A 23,397-nucleotide genomic window follows, 5' to 3' on the forward strand; every position below is an offset into this window, starting at 1 on the left:
GGGAAAGAGGAGGGAAGGGAGGTTCGGTTCCAGGGGTTCTGCTGCAGCCCAGCGGCGCAGGAAGCGCAGAGGCAGGAGGGGACCTGAGTGCCCTCTGCAGCTGCCCGGCAGGAGGCTGCAGTGCGGCCGGAGCTGGTCCCTGCCCCCCTGGCACTGACGGTAGGAGAGGAAATGGCCTCAGGCTGTGCCAGGGCAGGCTGAAGTGGCTGTGCCAGGGCAGGCTGAGGTTGCTGTGCCAGGGCAGGCTGCGGTTGGCTGTGCCAGGGCAGGCTGAGGTTGGTTGTGCCAGGGCAGGCTGAGGGTGGCTGTGTCAGGGCAGGCTGAGGTTGGTTGTGCCAGGGCAGGCTGAAGTGGCTGTGCCAGGGCAGGCTGAGGTTGCTGTGCCAGGGCAGGCTGAGGTTGGTTGTGCCAGGGCAGGCTGAGGTTGGTTGTGCCAGGGCAGGCTGAGGTTGCTGTGCCAGGGCAGGCTGAGGGTGGCTGTGCCAGGGCAGGCTGAAGCGGCTGTGCCAGGGCAGGCTGAGGTTGGTTGTGTCAGGGCAGGATGAGGGTGGCTGTGCCAGGGCAGGCTGAAGCGGCTGTGCCAGGGCAGGCTGAGGTTGGTTGTGCCAGGGCAGGCTGAGGGTGGCTGTGCCAGGACAGGCTGAGGTTGCTGTGCCAGGGCAGGCTGAGATTGGTTGTGCCAGGGCAGGCTGAGGTTGGCTGTGCCAGGGCAGGCTGAGATTGGTTGTGCCAGGGCAGGCTGAGGTTGGTTGTGCCAGGGCAGGCTGAGGGTGGCTGTGCCAGGGCAGGCTGAGGTTGCTGTGCCAGAGCAGGCTGAGGTTGGCTGTGCCAGAGCAGGCTGAGGGTGGCTGTGCCAGGACAGGCTGAGGTTGCTGTGCCAGGGCAGGCTGAGGTTGGTTGTGCCAGGGCAGGCTGAGGTTGGCTGTGGGAAGCTCTTTCCTGGGCAGGAGGTCAGGCACTGGCACAGGCTGCCCAGGGAGGGGGTGCCATGGGTGCCCATGGCAGGGGCCTAAGTGTGCCCAGGGTATTGTGGGTGCCCTCAGGGTGGGCATGGCTGTCTATGGAGGCCATGGGTGCCCTGGACTGGGTGTGCCCCTATGGACATTGCAGGTGCCCCTGGGAGTGCCAGGGGTGCCCTCTGAGGGGCAAGGGGGGGGGGGTGGGGTTGGTAGCGTCTAGAAGATGCCCTCCACCCCCTTGGCACCTCACACCCCCTCCACAATGCCCCTTGGCACCCCCCAGAAGTGCCACACTGCTGCAGGGCAACATCAGAGCTTTATTTGAGGCCAGGAGTGAGGCTGGCAGAGCTGGGGGGGGGCTCCTGGTGCCACCCTAGAGCCAGTTGTGCTCTTGGCAGTACTGCAGGGCCTGTTGGCACAGCAAGGAGGAGGTGAGGCTGAGGCAATGCCCACCCCATGTGATGCCCCTTGTGCCAGGTGATGCCCACCCCATGCAATGCCCATCATGCAAGCCCCTTGTGCAAGGTGATGCCAATGGTGCCATGCCCCTGAGTGATGCCCCTTGTGCAAGGTGATGCCCACCCCATGCAATGCCCCCTGTGCAGGGCAATGCCCCTGGTGCAAGGTGATGCCCACCTCATGCAGTGCCCATCATGCAAGCCCCTTATGCAGGGTGATGCCCACAGTGCCATGCCCCTGAGTGATGCCTCTTGTGCAAGGTGATGCCCACCCCATGCAATGCCCCCTGTGTAGGGCAATGTCCCTGATGCAAGGTGATGCCCACCCCATGCAATGCCCCCTGTGCAGGGCAATGCCCCTGATGCAAGGTGATGCCCACCCCATGCAATGCCCCCTGTGCAGGGCAATGCCCCTGATGCAAGGTGATGCCCACCCCATGTGATGCCCTTTGTGCAGGGAAATGCCCCTGGTGCAAGTTCCTTGTGCAAGGTGATGCCAATGGTGCCATGCCCCTGAGTGATGCCTCTTGTGCAAGGTGATGCCCACCCCATGCAATGCCCATCATGCAAGCCCCCTGTGCAGGGTGATGCCCCTGGTGCAAGGTGATGCCCACCCCATGCAGTGCCCATCATGCAAGGTGATGCCCACCCCATGCAATGCCCCTTGTGCAGGGCAATGCCCCTCATGTGAGGTGATGATGCCCACCCCATGCAGTGCCCATCATGCAAGCCCCTTGTGCAAGGTGATGCCCACCCCATGCAATGCCCCCTATGCAGGGCAATGCCCCTGGTGCAAGGTGATGCCCACCCCATGCAGTGCCCATCATGCAAGGTGATGCCCACCCCATGCAATGCCCCTTGTGCAGGGCAATGCCCCTCATGCGAGGCGATGCCCACCCCATGCAATGCCCCCTGTGCAGGGCAATGCCCCTCATGCAAGGTGATGATGCCCACCCCATGCAATGCCATCATGCAAGCCCCTTGTGCAGGGTGATGCCCACAGTGCCATCCCCCTTGTGTGATGCCCCTTGTGCAAGGTGATGCCCACCCCATGCAATGCCCCCGTGCAGGGCAGTGCCCTCCCCATGCTGCCCAAGGTGATGCTTTCCCTCCCCCACCCCCCCAGTGTCCCCTTTGTGCCCTCCTCTCACCTGGCACTGCCTGGCAGCCTCGGGGCTGGAGCACCAGAAGCTTGGGCCGAGGGCACAGAGCCCCAGGGCAGGGGACAGGGCCTGTGGGGGGGGCACACATGGGTGGCATGAGGTGGGACACACCCCCAGGGTGGCACCACCCACCTTGCCCAGAAGGCTGTGGCACCCCTGGTGTGCCACTCGAGCTGTGGCACTCTCAGGGTCACCCACTGAGGCTGTGTGGGGGGGGGTCCTGGTGGCACCTTTGAGTGTCCCCTGGGGCTGTGCCACCCTTGAGCACCTTGGCACACTTTTTGGGCACCTCACACTGTCCCTAAAGGTTGTGGCACTACCTTGGCACTGTCCCACCCTGAGTGGTGTCCCCTGGCACTGTGCCACCCTTTGTGTCCCCAACATCTCCCCCTGAGGCTGTGCCACCCTTGAGGACCTTGGCACATTCCTGGGGGGGAGGGTGACACTTTTTGGGCACCTCACTCTGTCCCTAGAGGTTGTGGCACTACCTTGGCACTGTGCCACTCTGGGAAGTGTCCCCTGGGGTTGTGCCACCCTGGGAGGTGTCCCCTGGCACTGTGCCACCCTTTGTGTCCCCAGCATCTCTCCCTGAGGCTGTGCCACCCTTGAGGACCTTGGCACATTCTTGGGGGGGGGAAGGTGACATCTTTTGGGCACCTCACTGTGTCCCTAGAGCTTGTGGCACTGCCTTGGCATTGTCCCACCCTGAATGGCATCCCCTGGCACTGTCCCACTCTGGGAGGTGTCCCCTGGGGCTGTGCCACCCTGAGCTGTGTCCCTGAGGCTGTGCCACCCTGAGCTGTGCCCCTGAGGCTGTGCCACCTCGAGAGGTGTCCCTGAGGCTGTGCCACCCTGAGCTGTGCCCCTGAGGCTGTGCCACCTCGAGAGGTGTCCATGAGGCTGTGCCACCCTGAGCTGTGCCCCTGAGGCTGTGCCACTCTCAGTCTCAGCCCTTCCTTGGGGGAGTCCTGGTGGCACCTCTGAGTGTCCCCTGGGGCTGTGCCACCCTTGGGTGCCCTGTCACATCCCTGGGGACTGTGCCACCCTTTGAGTCCCTGGCATACCCCTTTGGGGCTGTGCCACCCTTGGGTGCCCTGTCACATCCCTGGGGACTGTGCCACCCCCAAATGTGACCCTCGAGGCTGTGCCACTCTTGGATGCCCTCTCATCCCTGAGTCCTGTGCCACCCTTTGAGTCCCTGCCATGTCCCCTCGGGGCTGTGCCACCCTTAGGTGCCCCCCTGGGCACAGACAAGGACCCTGATCACCCTCCCTGCCCAACCACGTGCCCAGGAGCCCACCTTGCACCTCCCACCCCCCCCTGTACCAGCCGGTGCCAGCCTCTTACCTCGATGCCAGCACAAGCAGCAGGCTTGGGAGCCTGCCCAGCCTCCAGGAGCCCACTGGGGGCAGGTGGCACGGAGGGAGGTGGCACAGGGGGAAGTGGCATCTGAGCCTTGATGTCCTCGGGGCGGCAGGAGAGGAGCAGCTGGCAGAGCAGGCGAGGTGCCAGGCGGCCCAGCAGCACCTCCAGTGCCAACACGGCGTAGCGCTGTGCCAGGCACTGGCAGGCACCCACGGCCACGGTGGGCAGCACCCGGCACAGCCCTGCCGCCGCCGATGCCAACGTCTCCTTGGGCACCGCCGCCTCGGCGCGGGCCAGGAAGGTGCGGCACAGCCAGCAGAGGGGCAGCGGCATGGGCAGGGCGGTGCCAGCCTGCGGGTGGGCACTCATCACTCCGGAGGCTAATGGTGGCCTCCTGCGATGGGCACCCGCGGGGCTCTGGGCTCATGCCCCTCGGTGTGCCCGCACAGGTGCCCCACCAAGGGTGCCCGCGGGCGTGGGGGGGGGGGGGGGGGGAGGGGTCTAAAGATGCCCAAGGAGATGCCCATGCCCAGAGAGGTGCCCACAGGCACACATTAGTTGCCCATGGGCATGCCCACAGATACACATGCCCAGGTAGATGCCCACAGGCACCCATTAGTTGCCCATGGGCATGCCCACACCCATGCCCAGGTAGATGCCCACAGGTGCCCATTAGTTGCCCATGTGCATGCCCACCCATGCCCAGGTAGATACCCACAGACACCCATTAGTTGCCCATGGGCATGCCCACACCCATGCCCAGGGAGATGATGCCCACAGGCACCCATTAGTTGCCCATGGGCATGCCCACCCATGCCCAGGTAAATGCCCACAGGCACCCATTAGTTGCCCATGTGCATGCCCACACTCACCCGTGCCCAGGTAGATGCCCACAGGCACCCATTAGTTGCCCATGTGCATGCCCACAGACACCCATGCCCAGGTAGATGCCCACAGGTATCCATTAGTTACCCATGTACATGCCCACACTCACCTGTGCCCAGGTAGATGCCCACAGGTACCCATTAGTTGCCCATGTGCATGCCCACCCATGCCCAGGTAGATGCCCACAGGCACCCATTAGTTGCCCATGTGCATGCCCACAGACACCCATGCCCAAGTAGGTGCCCACAGACACTCATGAAGTAGTCCATGCCCAACTGCACGCCCACCCATGCCCAGGAAGATACCCACAGGTGCCCATTAGTTGCCCATGTGCATGCCCACCCATGCCCAGGTAGATACCCACAGGTGCCCATTAGTTGCCCATGTGCATGCCCACCCGTGCCCGGGTAGATGCCCACAGACACCCATGAAGTAGCCCATGCCCATGCCCACAGGGATGCCTATGCCAACCCCCCCCCGTGGAAGAGCCCATGTTTATGCCCACACAGATGCCTACAGAGATGCCCACAAAGCCCCACGGAGCTGCCTGTGCCCATGCCCACAGAGATGCCCACAGACACCCACGAGGATGTCCATGCCAATGTAGGTAGCCATGGAGATGCCCATACCCATACCCACACAGGTACCCCCAGAGATGCCCACAGAGATACCCTTAGCCATGTAGGTGCCTTTAGAGATGCCCAGAGAGATGCCCATGCCAATGCCCAGCAGACCCCAGTCAATGCCCGTGGGCACCCCCTGCCCCAGCCCCATACCTGCAGGTGGGCACTGAGTGCCTTGAGGGGGGGCAAGAGTGGAGCCCCCCTGGGGTCATGTGGGCACAGCTCCAGGTGGGCACAGACAGCTGAGGGCTTCTGAGGGGCCAAAAGTAACCCAGGTGGCACAGTGTGCCCAAGAGCTCCGAGGTGACCCAGGTGGCACAGTGTGCCCAAGCCCTCCCACAGTGTCCCTGATGCCCACAGCCCCCCCAAGATGTCCTCAGCTGGCACAACATCCCCCATGCCCTTGGCACCCCAAGATGTCCCTGCCCAATTCCCTCAGCACCCTGAGGTGCCCCCAGCTGGCACAGTGCCCCCCAGTTGGTATGGTGTGCCCAAGGACCCTGGTAGCATAAGGTGTGCCAGCTGGCACAGTTCCCCCAGTTGGCATGGTGTGCCCAAGGAGCCTGATGCCCTAAGGTGTCCCAGCTGGCACAGTGTGCCCAAGGAGCCTGGTGCCCTAAGGTGCCTCAGTTGGCACAGTGCCCCCAGCTGGCACAGTGTGCCCAAGGAGCCTGGTGCCCTAAGGTGCCCCAGCTGGCACAGTACCCCCAGCTGGCACAGTGTGCCCAAGGAGCCTGGTGCCCTAAGGTGCCCCAGCTGGCACAGTGCCCCCAGCTGGCACAGTGTGCCCAAGGAGCCTGGTGCCCTAAGGTGCCCCAGCTGGCACAGTGCCCCCAGCTGGCACAGTGTGCCCAAGGAGCCTGGCACCCTAAGGTGTCCCAGCTGGCACAGTGCCCCCAGCTGGCACAGTGTGCCCAAGGAGCCTGGTAGCATAAGGTGTCCCAGCTGGCACAGTGCCCCCAGTTGGTATGGTGTGCCCAAGGAGCCTGGTGCCCTAAGGTGTCCCAGCTGGCACAGTGCCCCCATTTGGCATGCTGTGCCCAAGCACCCCCTTGAAGTGGCTGGCACCATGCCCCCAAGATGTCCCTGCCCCCCACCTCCTCCCCCCCCCCCCCCCCCCATTATTCCAAGGTATCCCCAGCTGGCACAGTGCCCCCAGGGGGTGCCCACTCACCAGGTGCCCCTCCAGGTCGGTGAGGATGAGGCTGAAGTATTCATGGACCAGGTTCTGGCACGGTGCCACCATGGTGGGCATAGGCAGTGCCAGGCACTCCCGACGCAGGAAGTTCTCGATGGCCACCTGCACCCACAGCCACCATGGCACCTGAGCTGGCACCCAGGCTGGCACCCGCAGTGCCCAGCAGTGCCCAGCCCGTGCCCAGGAGCACCTTGGTGGCAGACTCGTTGACCATGTGGATGAGGAGGGTCACCACCTGCTGGCAGTCGGCGCAGACGTCCTGGCACAGTTGGCACCGGTGGGCAGAGGGAGGTGAGGATGAGTGGCAAAGGCAGGCAGGGCACGGGGAGGGCAGCTAGGGGGATGTGGTGGCATGGGGGGCACCGGGTAGAGGGGCATCTGGGGGGGGCATGGGGACACCTGCGGTGGGGGGGGACGTTGGCAGGTGGGGACTGGGCACATGGAGGGTGTGGGAGGGCACAGGGCATGGGGGCATGAGGGGCATTGGGGCACAGGGCGTGGGGGCATGAGGGCACAGGGCATGGGGGCATGAGGGACATTGGGGCACAGGGCATTGGGGCACAGGGCATGAGTGGCATTGGCAGAATGATACTGGGGGCATGAGTGGCATTGGGGCACAGGGCGTGGGGGCACAGGGCATGAGGGCACAGGGCATGGGGGCATGAGGGGCATTAGGGCACAGGGCGTGGGGGCACAGGGCATGGGGGCATGAGTGGCATTGGGGCACAGGGCATGAGGGCACAGGGCATGGGGGCATGAGTGGCATTGGGGCACAGGGCATGAGGGCACAGGGTATGGGGGCATGAGTGGCATTGGGGCACAGGGCATGGGGGCACAGGGCGTGGGGGCACAGGGCATGAGGGCACAGGGCATGGGGGCATGAGGAGCATGGGGGCACAGGGCATGGGGGCACAGGGCATGAGGGCATGAGTGGCATTGGGGCACAGGGCATGAGGGCACAGGGCATGGGGGCATGAGGGGCATTGGGGCACAGGGCATGGGGGCATGAGGGGCATGGGGGCACAGGGCGTGGGGGCACAGGGCATGGGGGCGTGAGTGGCATTGGGGCACAGGGCATGGGGGCATGAGGGGCATGGGGGCACAGGGCGTGGGGGCACAGGGCATGGGGGCGTGAGTGGCATTGGGGCACAGGGCATGGGGGCATGAGGGGCATTGGCAGATGGGTATTGGGGGCATGAGTGGCATGGGGGCATGAGGGGCATTAGGGCACAGGGCATGAGGGGCACTGGCAGATGGGTACTGGGGCCATGAGGGGCATTAGGGCACAGGACATTGGGGCACAGGACATGGGCACATGAGTGGCATCAGCAGCTGGGGGCACACAGCCCAGGGGTCACTGGTGGGGCCGTGGGGACGTTGGCACTCGGTGGGGACAGAGGGCACAGCCAGGACACCTTGGCACGGGGCCTCGGGGGGCACGAGTGGGCCAGGGGAGCGCAGCTGGCACACGCAGGGGGGGGGAGGGGTCTCACCGTGTTGGGCGGTGCCCAGGCCAGGCGGGCACAGTGTCCCAGGGCCCCGCAGCGCAGCGCCGTGTCCCAGCTCTGGCACCAACCCGAGGGGGGCACCTGGCAGCCTGCCCCTGGCACCCCCAGCCCTGCGGCTGCCGTCAGCACCCAGCGTGTGCCCACGACCCACCCAATGCCCTCCCCACGGTGCCACACTATAGGAGCCCAGGAGAGGACCCAGGACCCCTCCCGTCCTCAAGGGGAGGTGCCCAGCTCTAGGGTGGCATCGAGGGCTGGGGTGCAGCCAGCTCCAGGGAGGGGGCACAGGGGGCACGGGGGTGGGCACCCAGTTTTGGGGTTATCCAGCTCCAGGTGGCACCCAGATTTGGAGGGCACCCAGCTGAGAGGGCAGCCAGAGCTAGGGGGGGGTACCCAGCTCTAGGGTGGCATCGAGGGCTGGGGTGCAGGCAGCTCCTAGGAGGGGGCACAGGCGGTCAGAAGAGGGCACCCAGATGTGGGGGGCACCCAGCTCTAGGTAGGGGGCACCTACCTGGGGTGGCATAGAGCAGGACGAGGAGCAGTGCCAGGGCAGGTGACGGTGGCAGTGCCATGGTGGCGCTGCCAGGGGCCGGACCCCGCGGGCTCTTATAGCCCCGGCGGGGAGGTGGCCGCTGGGGCAGTGCCAACCCGGTGGGGACAGGTGTGCCCAGCCACAGGGCACCGGGGGGGTGTGGGGGGGAGGCTGCCAATCTGGCCCCACCTCTCCGTGCCACCCCCCCCCCTGTGCCCACCCTCCCCATCGGAGTCCCCGCTGGGACCCTCGCTGCTGTGCCCATCCCACCTTGGCACGGGCACGGTGCCAGCCCCGCAGCGACAAAGGCTTCGGTGCGCCCGGGGGGGGGGTGTCTGGGGTGGCACTCAGCACAGGGGCACAGCGTTGGCAGCGGGGGGTGGGCACAAGGGGGGTGGCCGCAGCCATCCATAGCCCCCCCCCGTGTGCCCCCCTGGTGCCCCCCACGCCCACGTCCCCCCCCAGCTCTCCAGACCCTGTCCCTGTGCCCCCTGCACCTCCGTGTGCCCCCCACGGCCCCGTGCCCCCTTCCGTGCCCCCTGTGCCCACACTCCCACGGTCCCACTGCTCCATCTCCCCATGCTCCCCCCCCATGTCCCCTCTTGTCCCCCCCCATCCTCACACACCCCAGTGTCCCCCAGTGCCCCCCAGTGCCCCCCAGTGCCCCCCAGTGCCCCTCAGTGCCCCCCAGTGCCCCCCGTGCCCCTCCGCTGCCATGCTGCCCCCCCCGTCCCTACCCCTCCCCTGTGCCCATGTCTCCCTCTGTGTCCCCTCATGTCCCCCAGTGCCACCCCAGTGCCACCCCAGTGCCCCCCAGTGCCCCCCATGCCCCTCCACACCCAAGTCCCTCTCCCCCCACCCTGTCCCCATCCCTCCCCTGTCCCCATCCTCCTCAATGCCCTCCTGTGCCCTCCTGTGCCCCCCATGTCCCCCCCATGCCCCTTCATGCCCCTCAATGCCCTCCTGTGCCCCCCATGCCCCCCCTATGCCCCTCAGTGCCCTCAGTGCCCCCCATGCCCCCCCATGCCCCCCAATGCCCTCCTGTGCCCTTCATGCCCCTCAATGCCCCCTCATGCCCCTTCATGCCCCTCAATGCCCTCCTGTGCCCCCCCCATGCCCCTCAATGCCCCCTCATGCCCCTTCATGCCCCTCAATGCCCTCCTGTGCCCCCCCCATGCCCCTCCTCTCCCATGTCCCCCTCCCCGCACCCCCACTCCCCTCTCCCCATACCCCCCCGCCCCCTGGCAGCACCCATGGGTACCCCCCCGCCCCCTGGCAGCACCCATGGGTGCCCCCTCCCCACCCCCTGGCAGCACCCATGGGTGCCCCCTCCCCGCCCCCACCCCTGCCCCCTCCCGTTCCCGGCAGCGCCTCGGGGCGCGGCGGCCGTGCCCACGGTGAGAGCCCTCAGCGAGGGTGTGCCAGGCTGCTGCGGGGGGCACCGCGCAGGGCAGGGACAGAGGGCACCCGGGGGGGCACCTCCGCGGGTGGCCAGGCACAGGGGGGGTGATGGCACAGCCCTGGCTGCAATGCCAGCGGGGGGCACAGGGAGGGGCATTGCATGGGGTGGGCACCACCTTGCATGGGGGCATTGCCCTGCACGGGGGCACTGCATGGGGTGGGCATCACCTTGCATGGGGGCATTGCCCTGCACGGGGGCATTGCATGGGGTGGGCATCACCTTGCATGGGGGCATTGCCCTGCGTGGGGTGGGCATTGCATGGGGTGGGCATCACCTTGCATGGGGGCATTGCCCTGCATGGGGGCACTGCCTGGGGTGGGCATCACCTTGCATGGGGGCATTGCCCTGCATGGGGGCATTGCATGGGGTGGGCATTGCCCTGCATGGGGGCATTGCATGGGGTGGGCATCACCTTGCACAGGGGCATTGCCCTGCATGGGGGCATTGCATGGGGTGGGCATTGCCCTGCATGGGGGCATTGCATGGGGTGGGCATCACCTTGCATGGGGGCATTGCCCTGCGTGGGGGCATTGCATGGGGTGGGCATTGCCTTGCAGGAAGGGCATTGCCCTGCATGGGGTGGGCATTGCATGGGGTGGGCATTGCCTTGCACAGGGGCATTGCCCTGCACGGGGTGGGCATTGCATGGGGTGGGCATTGCCTTGCATGGGGGCATTGCCCTGCATGGGGGCATTGCATGGGGTGGGCATCATCCTGCACAAGAGGCGTCACCCAAGGGGTGTGGCACCGTGGGCATCACCTCGCATGAGGGCCTGGCACAAGGTGGCAGTGGCTCTGGACAAGGGGCACCACATGAGTGCACTGCACCAGGGGCATCACGTGGGGGGGTATCCCCTGGCAGTGCCCCCAGTGCCCACTATCCTCCATTTCCCAGTACCCTCCAGTTATGCCCAGTATCCCTGGCACCTCCAGTACCCTTTGCTGCCAACATCACCTCTCGCTACCTCCAGTATATCCCAGAGCCCCCTGTGCTCAGTGCCCCCCCAGTGCCCGCTGTGCTCAGTGCCCCCCAGTGCCCACTGTGCTCTCAGTGCCCCCTAGTGCCCGCTGTGCTCAGTGCCCCCCAGTGCCCACTGTGCTCTCAGTGCCCCCTAGTGCCCGCTGTGCTCAGTGCCCCCCAGTGCCCACTGTGCTCTCAGTGCCCCCCAGTGCCCCCTGTGCTCAGTGCCCCCCAGTGCCCCCTGTGCTCAGTGCCCCCCAGTGCCCGCTGTGCTCAGTGCCCCCAGCACTTCCACCACCTGCCAATCACCCCCAGTACTCCCCTGTGCCCCCCAGTGCCCCCAGCAACCCCTGTGCCCCCTTACTCAGTGCCCTCTGCGCTCTCAATGCCCCCAGCACTGCCACCACCTGCCAATCACCCCTCGTGCCCCCCTGTGCCCGCTGTGCTCAGTGCCCCCCCAGTGCCCCCTGTGCTCTCAGTGCCCCCCTGTGCTCCCAGCAACCCTGTGCCCCCTGTGCTCAGTGCCCTCTGTGCCCCCCAGTGGCCCCAGCACTGCCACCACCTACCCATCACCCCTAGTGCCCCCCTGTGCCCGCTGTGCTCAGTGCCGCCCCAGTGCCCCCTGTGCTCTCAGTGACCCCCTGTGCCCCCAGCAACCCTGTGCCCACTGTGCTCTCAGTGAGCCCCTGTGCCCCCAGCAACCCTGTGCTCAGTGCCCCCCCAGTGCTCCCAGCACTGCCACCACCTGCCAATCACCCCCAGCACCCCCTGTGCCCCCTGTGCTCAGTGCCCTCTGTGCCCCCCCAGTACCCTCAGCACTGCCACCACCTACCCATCACCCCCAGTGCCCCCCTGTGCTCTCAGTGCCCCCAGCACTGCCGCCACCTGCCAATCACCCCTCGTGCCCCCCTGTGCCCGCTGTGCCCAGTGCCCCCATGTGCCCCTAGCCCCCCCTGTGCCCCCTTACTCAGTGCCCCCTGTGCCCCCCAGTGCCCCCAGCACTGCCACCACCTACCCATCACCCGCAGTGCCACCCTGTGCCCGCTGTGCTCAGTGCCCCCATGTGCCCCCAGCACCCCCTGTGCCCTCTGTGCTCAATGCCCTCTGCGCTCTCAGTGCCCCCAGCACTGCCACCACCTGCCACTCACCCGCAGTGCCCCCATTGCTGCCCTCCGTGTCCCCACCCCCCCCCGGGCAGTGCCCATCACAGCCCCCAGGCTCCGCCGCCTGCGCTCCTGCGCCGCAGCCTCCAACCGCCAGGGGGCGACAGCGCCGAGCCCGGCCCGGGAGCATGGCAGCGGCTGCGGCCCGGAGCCTGCGGGTGAGGGGTGCGGGGGGGGGAGAGGGGACAGGGGGGGAAGGGGACAGGGGGGGAAGGGGACAGGGGGGAGGGGGGAGAGAGGGGACGAGGCGTGGGGCAGGGGAGAGGGGACGTGGGGGGAGGGGAGAGGGGACAGGGGAGGGGGAGGGGGAACGGAGGAGAGAGGGGAAAGGGCAGAGAGGAGAGGGGATGTGGGGGGAGGGGAGAGGGGAGAGAGAGGGGACGGGGGGGGGAGAGGGGACAGGGGACAGGGGGGGAAGGGGACAGAGGACGGGGGGGGAGAGAGGGGACGAGGCTTGGGGACAGGGGAGAGGAGAGGGGGAGGGGGAACGGAGGAGAGAGGGGGAAGGGCAGAGAGGAGAAGGGACGGGGGGGGAGGGGAGAGGGGGGACGTGGTGGGGGGAGAGGGAAGGGGACAGGGCAGAGAGGAGAGGGGATGGGGGGGGAGGGGAGAGAGAGGAGAGGGGACGTGGGGGGAGGGGGGACAGGGGGGCAGAGGAGAGGGGACAGGGGAGGGGACAAGGGGGGGATGGGACCGGGGGGGGAGAGGGAGAGGGGAAGGGGGGGGGGGAAAGGGGACAGGGGAGGGAGGAGAGGATACAGGGGAAGGGGAGAGGGGACAGGGGAGAGGGGACAGGGGACAAGGGACAGGGGGGGAAGGGGACAGGGGACGGGGGGGAGGGGGGGGGAGAAGGGAGAGGGGACGAGGAAGGGGGACAGGGGAGAGCGGAGAGGGAAGGGGGGGGAGAGGGACAGGGGAGAGGAGAGGGGGCGTGGGGGGAGGGGGGACAGGGGGGCAGAGGAGAAGGGACAGTGGAGGGGACAGGGAGGGGATGGGACTGGGGGGGGGGGAGAGGGAGAGAGGAGGGGATGGGGGGAGGGGGGAGAGGGGATGGAGGGGGGAAGGAGACAGGGGAGAGAGGAGAGGGAAGGGGGAACGGAGGTGAGAGGGGGAAGGGCAGAGAGGAGAGGGGACGTGGGGGGAGGGGAGAGGGGAGAGAGAGGGGAGAGGGGGGACGAGGGAGGGGGAGAGGGGAGGGGACCTGGGGTGGGGAGAGGGAGAGGGGACAGGGGAGGGGGTAGAGAGGATGGGGGGCGGGGGGGAGAGAGGGGACGAGGCAGGGGGGACAGGGGAGAGGAGAGGGGACCGAGGGGGAGAGGGACAGGGGAGAGAGGAGAGAGGAGAGGGGGAGGGGGAACGGAGGAGAGAGGGGAAAGGGCAGAGAGGAGAGGGGATGGGGGGGGAGGGGAGGGGGGGGTGGAGAGGGGACAGGGGAGGGGGGAGAGAGGATGGGGGAGGGGAGAGGGGACGAGGCAGGGGGGACAGGGGAGAGGAGAGGGCACCGGGGAGGGGGAAGGGCACAGGGGACAGGGGAGAGAGGAGATAGGGGAGAGGGAGAGGGGATGGGGGGGCAAGAGTGGGGACAGGGGACAGGGGACAGGGGACAGGGGACAGGGGACAGGGGACAGGCTGGGGAGGAGAAGGGAAAGAGAAGGGAGAGGGGGGCGAGGGGAGGGGGGAGGGGGGACAGGGACGAGGGGGAGAGGGGACAGGGGACATGGGACAGGGGAGAGGGGACAGGGGGGAGAGGGGAGGGGAGAGGGGACCGGGGGGGGGAGACAGGGGGGAGGGGAGGGGAGAGAGGGGACAGGGGGGAGGGGAGGGAGGACGGGGGGGAGGGGACATGGGACAGGGGAGAGGGGAGAGGGGGGAGGGGAGAGAGGGGACAGGGTGGGGGAGGGGACAGGGGACAGGGGAGAGGGGGAGGGGAGAGAGGGCACAGGGGAACAGGAGGGGACAGGGCAGGGAGGGGGGGAGGGGATGGAGGATGAGGGGGCAGGGGGAGAGGGGGCAGGGGGAGCGGTGCCCACTGCCCCTCCCCCTGGCACCCCCCAGGCCGTGCCCTGTGTCCTGCCCGCTGCCAGCCGTGCCCTGCACACCAGCCCTGCCTGCCTCAAGGTAAGCCCTGGGGGTGCCCCCTGCCCCCCCCCCCCATCCCTGGGGGGCTGTGCCCCTCTGCTGCCCCTGTGCCCCCTGATCCCTGTGCCCCCTGATCCCTGTGCCCCCCTGATCCCTGTGCCCTCTGCTGCCCCTGTGCCCCCCTGATCCCTGTGCCCCCCAATCCCTGTGCCCCTCTGCTGCCCTGTGCCCCCCTGCTGCCCCTGTGCCCCCTGATCCCTGTGCCCCCTGATCCCTGTGCCCCCCTGATCCCTGTGCCCTCTGCTGCCCCTGTGCCCCCTGATCCCTGTGCCCCCCAATCCCTGTGCCCCTCTGCTGCCCTGTGCCCCCCTGCTGCCCCTGTGCCCCTCTGCTGCCCCTGTGCCCCCAGTCCCTGTGCCCCCTGATCCCTGTGCCCCCCAATCCCTGTGCCCCACTGCTGCCCCTGTGCCCCTCTGATGCCCCTGTGACCCCCTGCTGCCCTGTGCCCCCTGATCCCTGTGCCCCCTGATCCCTGTGCCCCCCAATCCCTGTGCCCCCCTGCTGCCCCTGTGCCCCCTGATCCCTGTGCCCCCTGATCCCTGTGCCCCCCTGCTGCCCCTGTGCCCCCTGATCCCTGTGCTCCCTGATCCCTGTGCCCTCTGCTGCCCCTGTGCCCCCCTGCTGCCCTGTGCCCCTCTGCTGCCCTGTGCCCCTCTGCTGCCCTGTACCCCCCTGCTGCCCTGTGCCCCCTGATCCCTGTGCCCCTCTGCTGCACCTGTGCCCCCTGATCCCTGTGCCCCTCTGCTGCCCTGTGCCCCTCTGCTGCCCTGTGCACCCTGATCCCTGTGCCCTCTGCTGCCCCTGTGCCCCTCTGCTGCCCCTGTGCCCCCTGATCCCTGTGCTCCCTGATCCCTGTGCCCCTCTGCTGCCCTTTGCCCCTCTTCTGCCCCTGTGCCCCTTGCTGCCCCTGTGCCCCCCTGCTGCCCTGTGCCCCCTGCTGCCCTGTGCCCTCTGCTGCCCCTGTGCCCTCTGCTGCCCCTGTGCCCCCCTGCTGCCCTGTGCCCCCTTCTGCCCCTGTGCCCCCTGATCCCTGTGCCCCTCTGCTGCCCATGCCCCTCTGCTGCCCCTGTGCCCCATGCTGCCACTGTGCCACTCTGCTGTCCTTGTGCCCTCTGCTGCCCTGTGCCCCTCTGCTGCCCCTGTGCCCCTCTGCTGCCCCTGTGCCCCTCTGCTGCCCATGTCCCTGCTCTGCTGCCCCCTGCCCTTTCTGACACCCTGTGCCCCTCTGCTGCCCCTGTGCCCTTTCTGACGCCCTGTGCCCCTCTGCTGCTCATGCCCCTCTGCTGCCCATGCCCCTTTGCTGCCCCCATGCCCTTTCTGACACCCTGTGCCCCTCTGCTGCCCCTGTGCCCCCTGACACCCTGTGCCCCTCTGCTGCCCATGCCCCTCTGCTGCCCCCATGCCCTTTCTGATGCCCTGTGCCCCCTGCAGGCGCGGGCAGCGCGGGCACGGGTGGGCAAAGGGGACAGAGCTGTCACCTACGAGCAGGCTCATGCCCCACACTACATTGCCCACCGCAAGGGCTGGCTCTCCCTGCACACAGGTGGGCACCCCTGGCACCCCCTGGCATCCCCTGGCATCCCTCCCTGGGGGTGGGCACACTGAGGACAGGGGCATGTCGGGCACAGGGCAACAATGGGCACCGTGGGGCTGGGGAGGTGTGGGGTGTGAGGGCATCCTGAGGGTGTGGGGGGCACCTGGGGGCAGGGTGCCTGGGCATGGTGGGGTGGGGGCACGTGGGCATGGTGGGCACAGGGACACTTGGGGCACTGAGGGGAAGGGTTGTGGGGCATGGTGGGGGTGGCACTATGGTGGGCACAGTGGGCACTTGGGGCACTGAGGGGAAGGGTTGTGGGGCATGGGGGGTGGCACAAGGGTGGGCACATGGGCATGGAGAAGGTGGGACACATGGGGAAGAGCCATGGGGCATGGTGGGAGTGGCACAAGGGTGGGCACATGGGCATGGAGGGCACAGGCACACTTGGGGCACTGTGGGGAAGGGCCATGGGGCATGGTGGGGGTGGCACAGTGGTGGGCACATGGGCATGGAGGGGATGGGACACGTGGGGAAGTGCCATGGGGCATGGTGGGGGTGGCACAACGGTGGGCACATGGGCACTTGGGGCACTGAGGAGAAGGGTTGTGGGGCATGGGGGGTGGCACAAGGGTGGGCACATGGGCATGGAGGGAGTGGGAGCCATGGGCACTGTGGAGGCAGCTGGTAGCACTGGTGGCTGCTGATGGCTGCTGGTGGCACTGGTGGCTGCAGGTGGCACTGGTGGCACTGTTGGCACCGGTGGCACTGGTGGCTGCTGGCGGCACTGTTGGCACTGGTGGCACTGTTTGCACTGGTGGCACTGGTGGCTGCTGGTGGCACAGGTAGCACTGGTGGCACTGGTGGCTGCAGGTGGCACTGGTGGCACTGGTGGCTGCTGGTGGCACAGGTAGCACTGGTGGCACTGGTGGCTGCAGGTGGCACTGGTGGCTGCTGGTGGCACTGGTGGCACTGGTGTCACTGGTGGCTGCAGGTGGCGCTGGTGGCTGCAGGTGGCACTGGTGGCACTGGTGGCACTGGTGGCTGCAGGTGGCGCTGGTGGCTGCAGGTGGCACTGGTGGCACTGGTGGCGCTGGTGGCTGCTGGTGGCGCTGGTGGCTGCTGGTGGCACAGGTGGCACTGGTGGCTGCAGGTGGCACTGGTGGCTGCAGGTGGCACTGATGGCTGCTGGTGGCACAGGTGGCACTGGTGGCTGCTGGTGGCACTGGTGGCACTGGTGGCACTTTTGGCACTGGTGGCTGCAGGTGGCACTGGTGGCACTGGTGGCACTGGTGGCTGCAGGTGGCGCTGGTGGCTGCAGGTGGCACTGGTGGCACTGTTGGCACTGTTGGCGCCGGTGGCACTGGTGGCTGCATGTGGCACTGTTGGCACTGGTGGCACTGGTGGCTGCAGTTGGCACTGGTGGCACCGGTGTCACTGGTGGCACTGGTGGCTGCAGGTGCCCTCAGTGCCCCCTTGGTGCCCGCAGGGAACCTGGCTGGCGAGGAGGGCGCCGCCGAGCGGGCACTGGAGGATGCCTTCCTGCGCCGCTTCCTCTATGGCACCTTCCCTGGCATGCTGGCAGACGAGGTGGTGCTGAAGCGCCGTGCCAACCTGCTGGAGCTCTGCCTGCTGCTGGCACGGGGCCTGGCACCTGCCAAGCTCTACTTCCTGGTGGGCTACACCGAGACCCTGCTGAGCCACTTCTACAAGTGCCCTGTGCGCCTCCACCTGCAGACTGTGCCCACCAAGGTGGCATACAAGTACCTCTAGTGCCCACTGGGCACCCCCAGGGGCTGGTCAATAAAGCAGCAGTTGGCATCTGAGCTGGGCATGAGAACCTTCTCCTCCCCTCCCTCCCCTGACCCTTCCCTGCTGCCCACCCTCTGCTCCGTGCCCTCTCCCCCAGCTGCTGGCAGCTGTGCCCTGCCTCGTGGCACTGCCACCCCAGTGCCCCCTGCCCTGGTCCTACATGGCCTTGTCCCCACTGTGCCCATCCCCACTGTGCCCTTTGGCTGGTCCCTGTGGTGCCCTGGGTGGCTCTGTGCCCTCTCTCTCTGGTGGCTCTGTGCCCTCTCTGGTGGCTTTGTGCCCTCTCTCTCTGGTGGCTGTGCCCTCTCTGGTGCCTCTGTGCCCTCTCTCTCTGGTGCCTCTGTGCCCTCTCTGGTGGCTCTGTGCCCTCTCTCTCTGGTGCCTCTGTGCCCTCTCTGGTGGCTCTGTGCCCTCTCTGGTGGCTGTGTCCTCCCTGGTGCCTCTGTGCCCTCTCCCTCTGGTGGCTGTGCCCTCCCTGGTGCCTCTGTGCCCTCTCTCTCTGGTGGCTCTGTGCCCTCTCTCTCTGGTGCCTCTGTGCCCTCTCTGGTGGCTCTGTGCCCTCTCTCTAGTGCCTCTGTGCCCTCTCTCTGGTGGCTGTGCCCTCTCTGGTGGCTGTGCCCTCTCTGGTGGCTCTGTGCCCTCTCTCTCTGGTGCCTCTGTGCCCTCTCTGGTGGCTCTGTGCCCTCTCTCTGGTGGCTGTGCCCTCTCTGGTGGCTCTGTGCCCTCTCTGGTGGCTCTGTGCCCTCTCTCTAGTGCCTCTGTGCCCTCTCTCTGGTGGCTGTGCCCTCTCTGGTGGCTGTGCCCTCTCTGGTGGCTCTGTGCCCTCTCTCTCTGGTGCCTCTGTGCCCTCTCTGGTGGCTCTGTGCCCTCTCTCTGGTGGCTGTGCCCTCTCTGGTGGCTCTGTGCCCTCTCTGGTGGCTCTGTGCCCTCTCTCTCTGGTGCCTCTGTGCCCTTTCTGGTGGCTCTGTGCCCTCTCTGGTGGCTCTGTGCCCTCTCTCTCTGGTGCCTCTGTGCCCTTTCTGGTGGCTCTGTGCCCTCTCTAGTGGCTCTGTGCCCTCTCTCTCTGGTGCCTCTGTGCCCTTTCTGGTGGCTCTGTGCCCTCTCTCTGGTGGCTCTGTGCCCTCTCTGGTGGTTCTGTGCCCTCTCTCTCTGGTGGCTCTGTGCCCTCTCTGGTGGCTCTGTGCCCTCTCTCTGGTGGCTCTGTGCCCTCTCTGGTGGCTGTGCCCTCTGTCTCTGGTGCCTCTGTGCCCTCTCTCTGGTGGTTCTGTGCCCTCTCTCTCTGGTGGCTCTGTGCCCTCTCTGGTGGCTCTGTGCCCTCTCTGGTGGCTGTGCCCTCTCTCTCTGGTGGCTCTGTGCCCTCTCTGGTGGCTCTGTGCCCTCTCTGGTGGCTGTGCCCTCTGTCTCTGGTCCCTCTGTGCCCTCTCTCTGGTGGCTCTGTGCCCTCTCTCTCTGGTGGCTCTGTGCCCTACGTGCCCTGTGCCCACCACAGACCCCAGAGGGTGGCTCAGAGCCAGTCCCCAGAGGGGTCCCCAGGCCCACCTCAGGTACAGCCAATGCCCAGCCTGGCAAAACCAGGGGTGGCAGGAGGGGACAGTGAGGGGCACTGGGGGGCAGGGAGGGGACAGTGAGGGGCACTGGGGGACAGTGAAGGGCACTGAGGGGGCAGGGAGGGGCACTGAGGGGGCAGGGAGGCACAGTGAGGGGCACAGTGAGGGGCACAGAGGGGCAGTGAGGGCCAAAGGGGCAGCGAAGCTGAGCCCTGCCTGGGCACCACTGCCTTGCCCCTAGCCTTGTGCCAGCCCCCCAGAGCTGGCAGGGCCAGAGGGACCTCACCTGTGTGCCCTCTGCGGGGGGCAAGGGGACAAGAAGATGCCCACGAGGCAGCAGTGTGCCCTGGAGGTTGTGCAGCTTCCAACCCCCCCCCTGGCCTGGGCATCCTGGGCAAGCTGCTGTGGGTGCCCTGCTGGGGCAGGGAGGGTGGCAGTGGGTCATGGAGTGGGCTGGAAGGGACCTTGGAGGTCATCGAGTGCCAACCCCTGCCATGGGCATGGGCACCTCCCACCAGATCAGGTTGCTCAGAGCCACAGGGCTGCAGCAGTGGGCACAGTGCCCCAGCTGGGGTCTCAGCAGAGGGCACAGAGGGGCAGAATCCTCTCCCTCTGCCCACACTGCTCTTGCTACAGCCCAGCCTGTGGTTGGCATCTGGGCTGCAGGTGCCCACTGGTGGCTCAGGTTGAGCTTCTCCCCCACCAGCACCCCACAAGTGCCTCTCTCCAGGGCTGCTCTCAAGCCTGGCACTGCCCAGGCTGTGTCTGTGCCTGGCACTGCCCCGACCCAGCTGCAGGACCTTGGCCTTGCTGAGCTCCAGGAGGTTGCCCTGTGCCCAGCTCTGCAGCCTGCCCAGGGCCCTCTGCATGGCTCCTGCCCTCCAGCTGGCAGCAGCCCCACACGGCCTGGTGCTGAGGCTGCCTCAGTGCCACTGTCCCTGGCACCAGCACAGGATTGCCAAGGCTGGAGGAGACCTCTGAGGCCATGGAGCCTGTGCCCAGCACCACCACAGCAGCTGGCCCTTGGCACCCAGTGCCACATCCACCCTGCCCTTGCAGCCCTCTGGGGTTGGTGACTCCAGCACCTCCCCTGGGCACTCAGTGCCAGTGCCCAATCCCCTGTCCCTGTCCTAATGCCCATCCTGACCCTCTCCTGGCACAGCTCCAGCCCCTGCCCTCTGGCCCTGGCACAAGCTGCCTGTGGGCACAGCCTAACCCCCCCCCCCCCCCCGACTGCAGCTTCCCTGCAGGTAGCTGTGGAGTGCTGAGGTCCCCCTGAGCCTCCTCCCCTCCAGCCTCACCACCCCCAGCTCCTTCAGCCTCCCCTCCTCAGCCTCCCCTTCCCCAGCCTCCTCCTCCTCAGCCTCCTCCTCCCCTCCTCAGCCTTCCCCTTTTCACCCTCCCATCCTCAGCCTCCCTTCATCAACCTCCCCCTCCTCAACCCTCCCCTCCTCAGCCTCCCCCTCCTCAACTCTCCCCTCCTCAGCCTCCTCCTCCTCAGCCTCCTCCTCCCCTCCTCAGCCTTGCCCTTTTCACCCTCCCTTCCTCAGCCTCCCCCTCCTCATCCTCCTCTCCTCAACTCTCCCCTCCTCCTCCTCAGCCTCCTCCTCCCTTCCTCAGCCTTCCCCTCCTCAGCCTCCCTCTCCTCAACCTCCCCCTCCTCAACCTCCCTCTCCTCAGCCTCCCCTTCCTCAGCCTCCTCCTCCTCAGTCTCCTCCTCCCTTCCTCAGCCTTGCCCTTTTCACCCTCCCTTCCTCAGCCTCCCCCTCCTCAACTCCCCCTCCTCATCCTCCCATCCTCAGCCTCCCTTCATCAACCTCCCTCTCCTCAAATCTCCCCTCCTCACCCTCCTCCTCCTCAGCCTCCCTCTCAACTCTCCCCTCCTCAGCCTCCTCCTCCCCTCAGCCTTGCCCTTTTCACTCTCCCTTCCTCAGCCTCCCCCTCCTCAACTCCCCCTCCTCACCCTCCCATCCTCAGCCTCCCTTCATCAACCTCCCCCTCCTCAGCCCCATCCTCTCTCTCCTGAACTTCCCCTCCTCAACTCTCCCCTCTTCAGCCTCCCCCTTCCCTCCTCAGCCTCCCCTCGTCAGCTTCCCCCTCCTCAGCCTCCCTCAGGCCTCCCCTCCAGCCCCCTCCCCACTCTCATTGCTCTTCTCTGGACCCTCTCCTCCCCATGCCCCCTCCCCCAAGCTCCTCCTTGCACACAGTGCCCAAGCTGAGGCCTCCCCAGTGCCAGCCCAGGGCAGGATGGCATCCCTGGTGCTGCTGGCCAAGATGCCATTGGCCTTCAGTGCCAGCTGGGCACACTGCTGGCTCATGCCCAGCCTGCTGTCACCCAGCACTGCCAGGTCCCTCTGTGCCAGGCTGTGGCTGCGTGGGGTTGGTGAGGGCACAGTGTAGGACCTGCCCTTGAGCCTGCTGAGCCTCATGCCATGGGCCCAGCTGGGCACCTTCCTGCCCTCCAGCAGAGCAACTCTGCCCCCAGCCTGGCATCAGAAAGGTTAACAAGACAGGTCCAGAGCTGACCCTTGAAGGTCTCCCCTTGGCACTGCCTCCCCTTGGCACTGCCTCTGCTTGGGCATGGCCTCACTGCCAGCCCCTCTCTGGGTGCAGTCATTGCCCACTTCTGTGCCAACCAAGCTGTGCAGCCACCAAACCCAGGTGCCCAGCCTGGGCCTGTCCTTATCTCTGCACCCAAACCATCCTGGGCTTGATCCTGTCCTTATCTCTGCTCCCAACCCATCCTGGGCTTGATCCTGTCCTTATCTCTGCACCCAAACCATCCTGGGCTTGATCCTGTCCTTATCTCTGCTCCCAAACCATCCTGGGCTCGATTCTGTCCTTATCTCTGCACCCAAACCATCCTGGGCTCGATCCTGTCCTTATCTCTGCACCCAAACCATCCTTGCCTTGATCCTGTCCTTATCTCTGCACCCAACCCATCCTGGGCTCGATCCTGTCCTTATCTCTGCACCCAAACCATCCTTGCCTTGATCCTGTCCTTATCTCTGCATCCAAACCATCCTGGGCTCGATCCTGTCCTTATCTCTGCACCCAAACCATCCTGGGCTCCATCCTGTCCTTATCTCTGCACCCAAACCATCCTGGGCTCGATCCTGTCCTTATCTCTGCACCCAAACCATCCTGGGCTCCATCCTGTCCTTATCTCTGCACCCAAACCATCCTGGGCTCGATCCTGTCCTTATCTCTGCACCCAAACCATCCTGGGCTCCATCCTGTCCTTATCTCTGCACCCAAACCATCCTGGGCTCGATCCTGTCCTTATCTCTGCACCCAAACCATCCTGGGCTTGATCCTGTCCTTATCTCTGCACCCAAACCATCCTGGGCTCCATCCTGTCCTTATCTCTGCACCCAAACCATCCTGGGCTTGATCCTGTCCTTACCTCTGCACCCAAACCATCCTGGGCTCGATCCTGTCCTTATCTCTGCACCCAAACCATCCTGGGCTTGATCCTGTCCTTATCTCTGCACCCAAACCATCCTGGGCTTGATCCTGTCCTTATCTCTGCATCCAACCCATCCTTGCCTTGATCCTGTCCTTATCTCTGCTCCCAAACCATCCTGGGCTCGATCCTGTCCTTATCTCTGCACCCAAACCATCCTGGGCTTGATCCTGTCCTTATCTCTGCACCCAAACCATCCTGGGCTTGATCCTGTCCTTATCTCTGCACCCAAACCATCCTGGGCTCGATCCTGTCCTTATCTCTGCATCCAAACCATCCTGGGCTCGATCCTGTCCTTATCTCTGCACCCAACCCATCCTGGGCTCGATCCTGTCCTTATCTCTGCACCCAAACCATCCTGGGCTCGATCCTGTCCTTATCTCTGCACCCAAACCATCCTGGGCTCGATCCTGTCCTTATCTCTGCACCCAAACCATCCTGGGCTCGATCCTGTCCTTATCTCTGCACCCAAACCACCCTGGGCTCGATCCTGTCCTTATCTCTGCACCCAAACCATCCTGGGCTCGATCCTGTCCTTATCTCTGCACCCAAACCATCCTGGGCTCGATCCTGTCCTTATCTCTGCACCCAAACCATCCTGGGCTCCATCCTGTCCTTATCT

General features: G+C 66.4%; 2 protein-coding genes across 3 annotated transcripts; one reads left to right on the forward strand and one right to left on the reverse strand.

Moving 5' to 3' along the window:
* Positions 1–1,256: 1,256 nt before the first annotated feature.
* SFTPB (surfactant protein B) lies at positions 1,257–8,768 on the reverse strand. The gene is made up of 8 exons (XM_064175515.1): positions 8,671–8,768; positions 8,145–8,269; positions 6,842–6,910; positions 6,628–6,753; positions 5,607–5,705; positions 3,928–4,296; positions 2,569–2,649; positions 1,257–1,368 (listed from the first exon to the last, which is right to left on the reverse strand). Exons 1-8 carry the CDS (start codon positions 8,729–8,731, stop codon positions 1,333–1,335), a joined length of 966 nt encoding a protein of 321 aa, XP_064031585.1. The 5' UTR covers positions 8,732–8,768; the 3' UTR covers positions 1,257–1,332.
* A 3,568-nt stretch (positions 8,769–12,336) lies between these two features.
* On the forward strand, positions 12,337–17,776 carry MRPS24 (mitochondrial ribosomal protein S24). Of its 2 annotated transcripts, XM_064175587.1 has the most exons (4): positions 12,337–12,435; positions 14,333–14,395; positions 15,848–15,959; positions 17,440–17,776. In XM_064175587.1, exons 1-4 carry the CDS (start codon positions 12,406–12,408, stop codon positions 17,721–17,723), a joined length of 489 nt encoding a protein of 162 aa, XP_064031657.1. In that variant the 5' UTR covers positions 12,337–12,405; the 3' UTR covers positions 17,724–17,776. The 2 variants fall into 2 exon arrangements, with proteins under 2 accessions (XP_064031657.1, XP_064031656.1); XM_064175586.1 differs by lacking the exon at positions 12,337–12,435 and having other exon boundaries at positions 14,243–14,395.
* The last annotated feature ends 5,621 nt before the right edge of the window (positions 17,777–23,397 follow it).

The sequence above is a fragment of the Pogoniulus pusillus genome, chromosome 42 (genome assembly GCF_015220805.1).
Source record: "Pogoniulus pusillus isolate bPogPus1 chromosome 42, bPogPus1.pri, whole genome shotgun sequence".
Classification (NCBI taxonomy): domain Eukaryota; kingdom Metazoa; phylum Chordata; class Aves; order Piciformes; family Lybiidae; genus Pogoniulus; species Pogoniulus pusillus.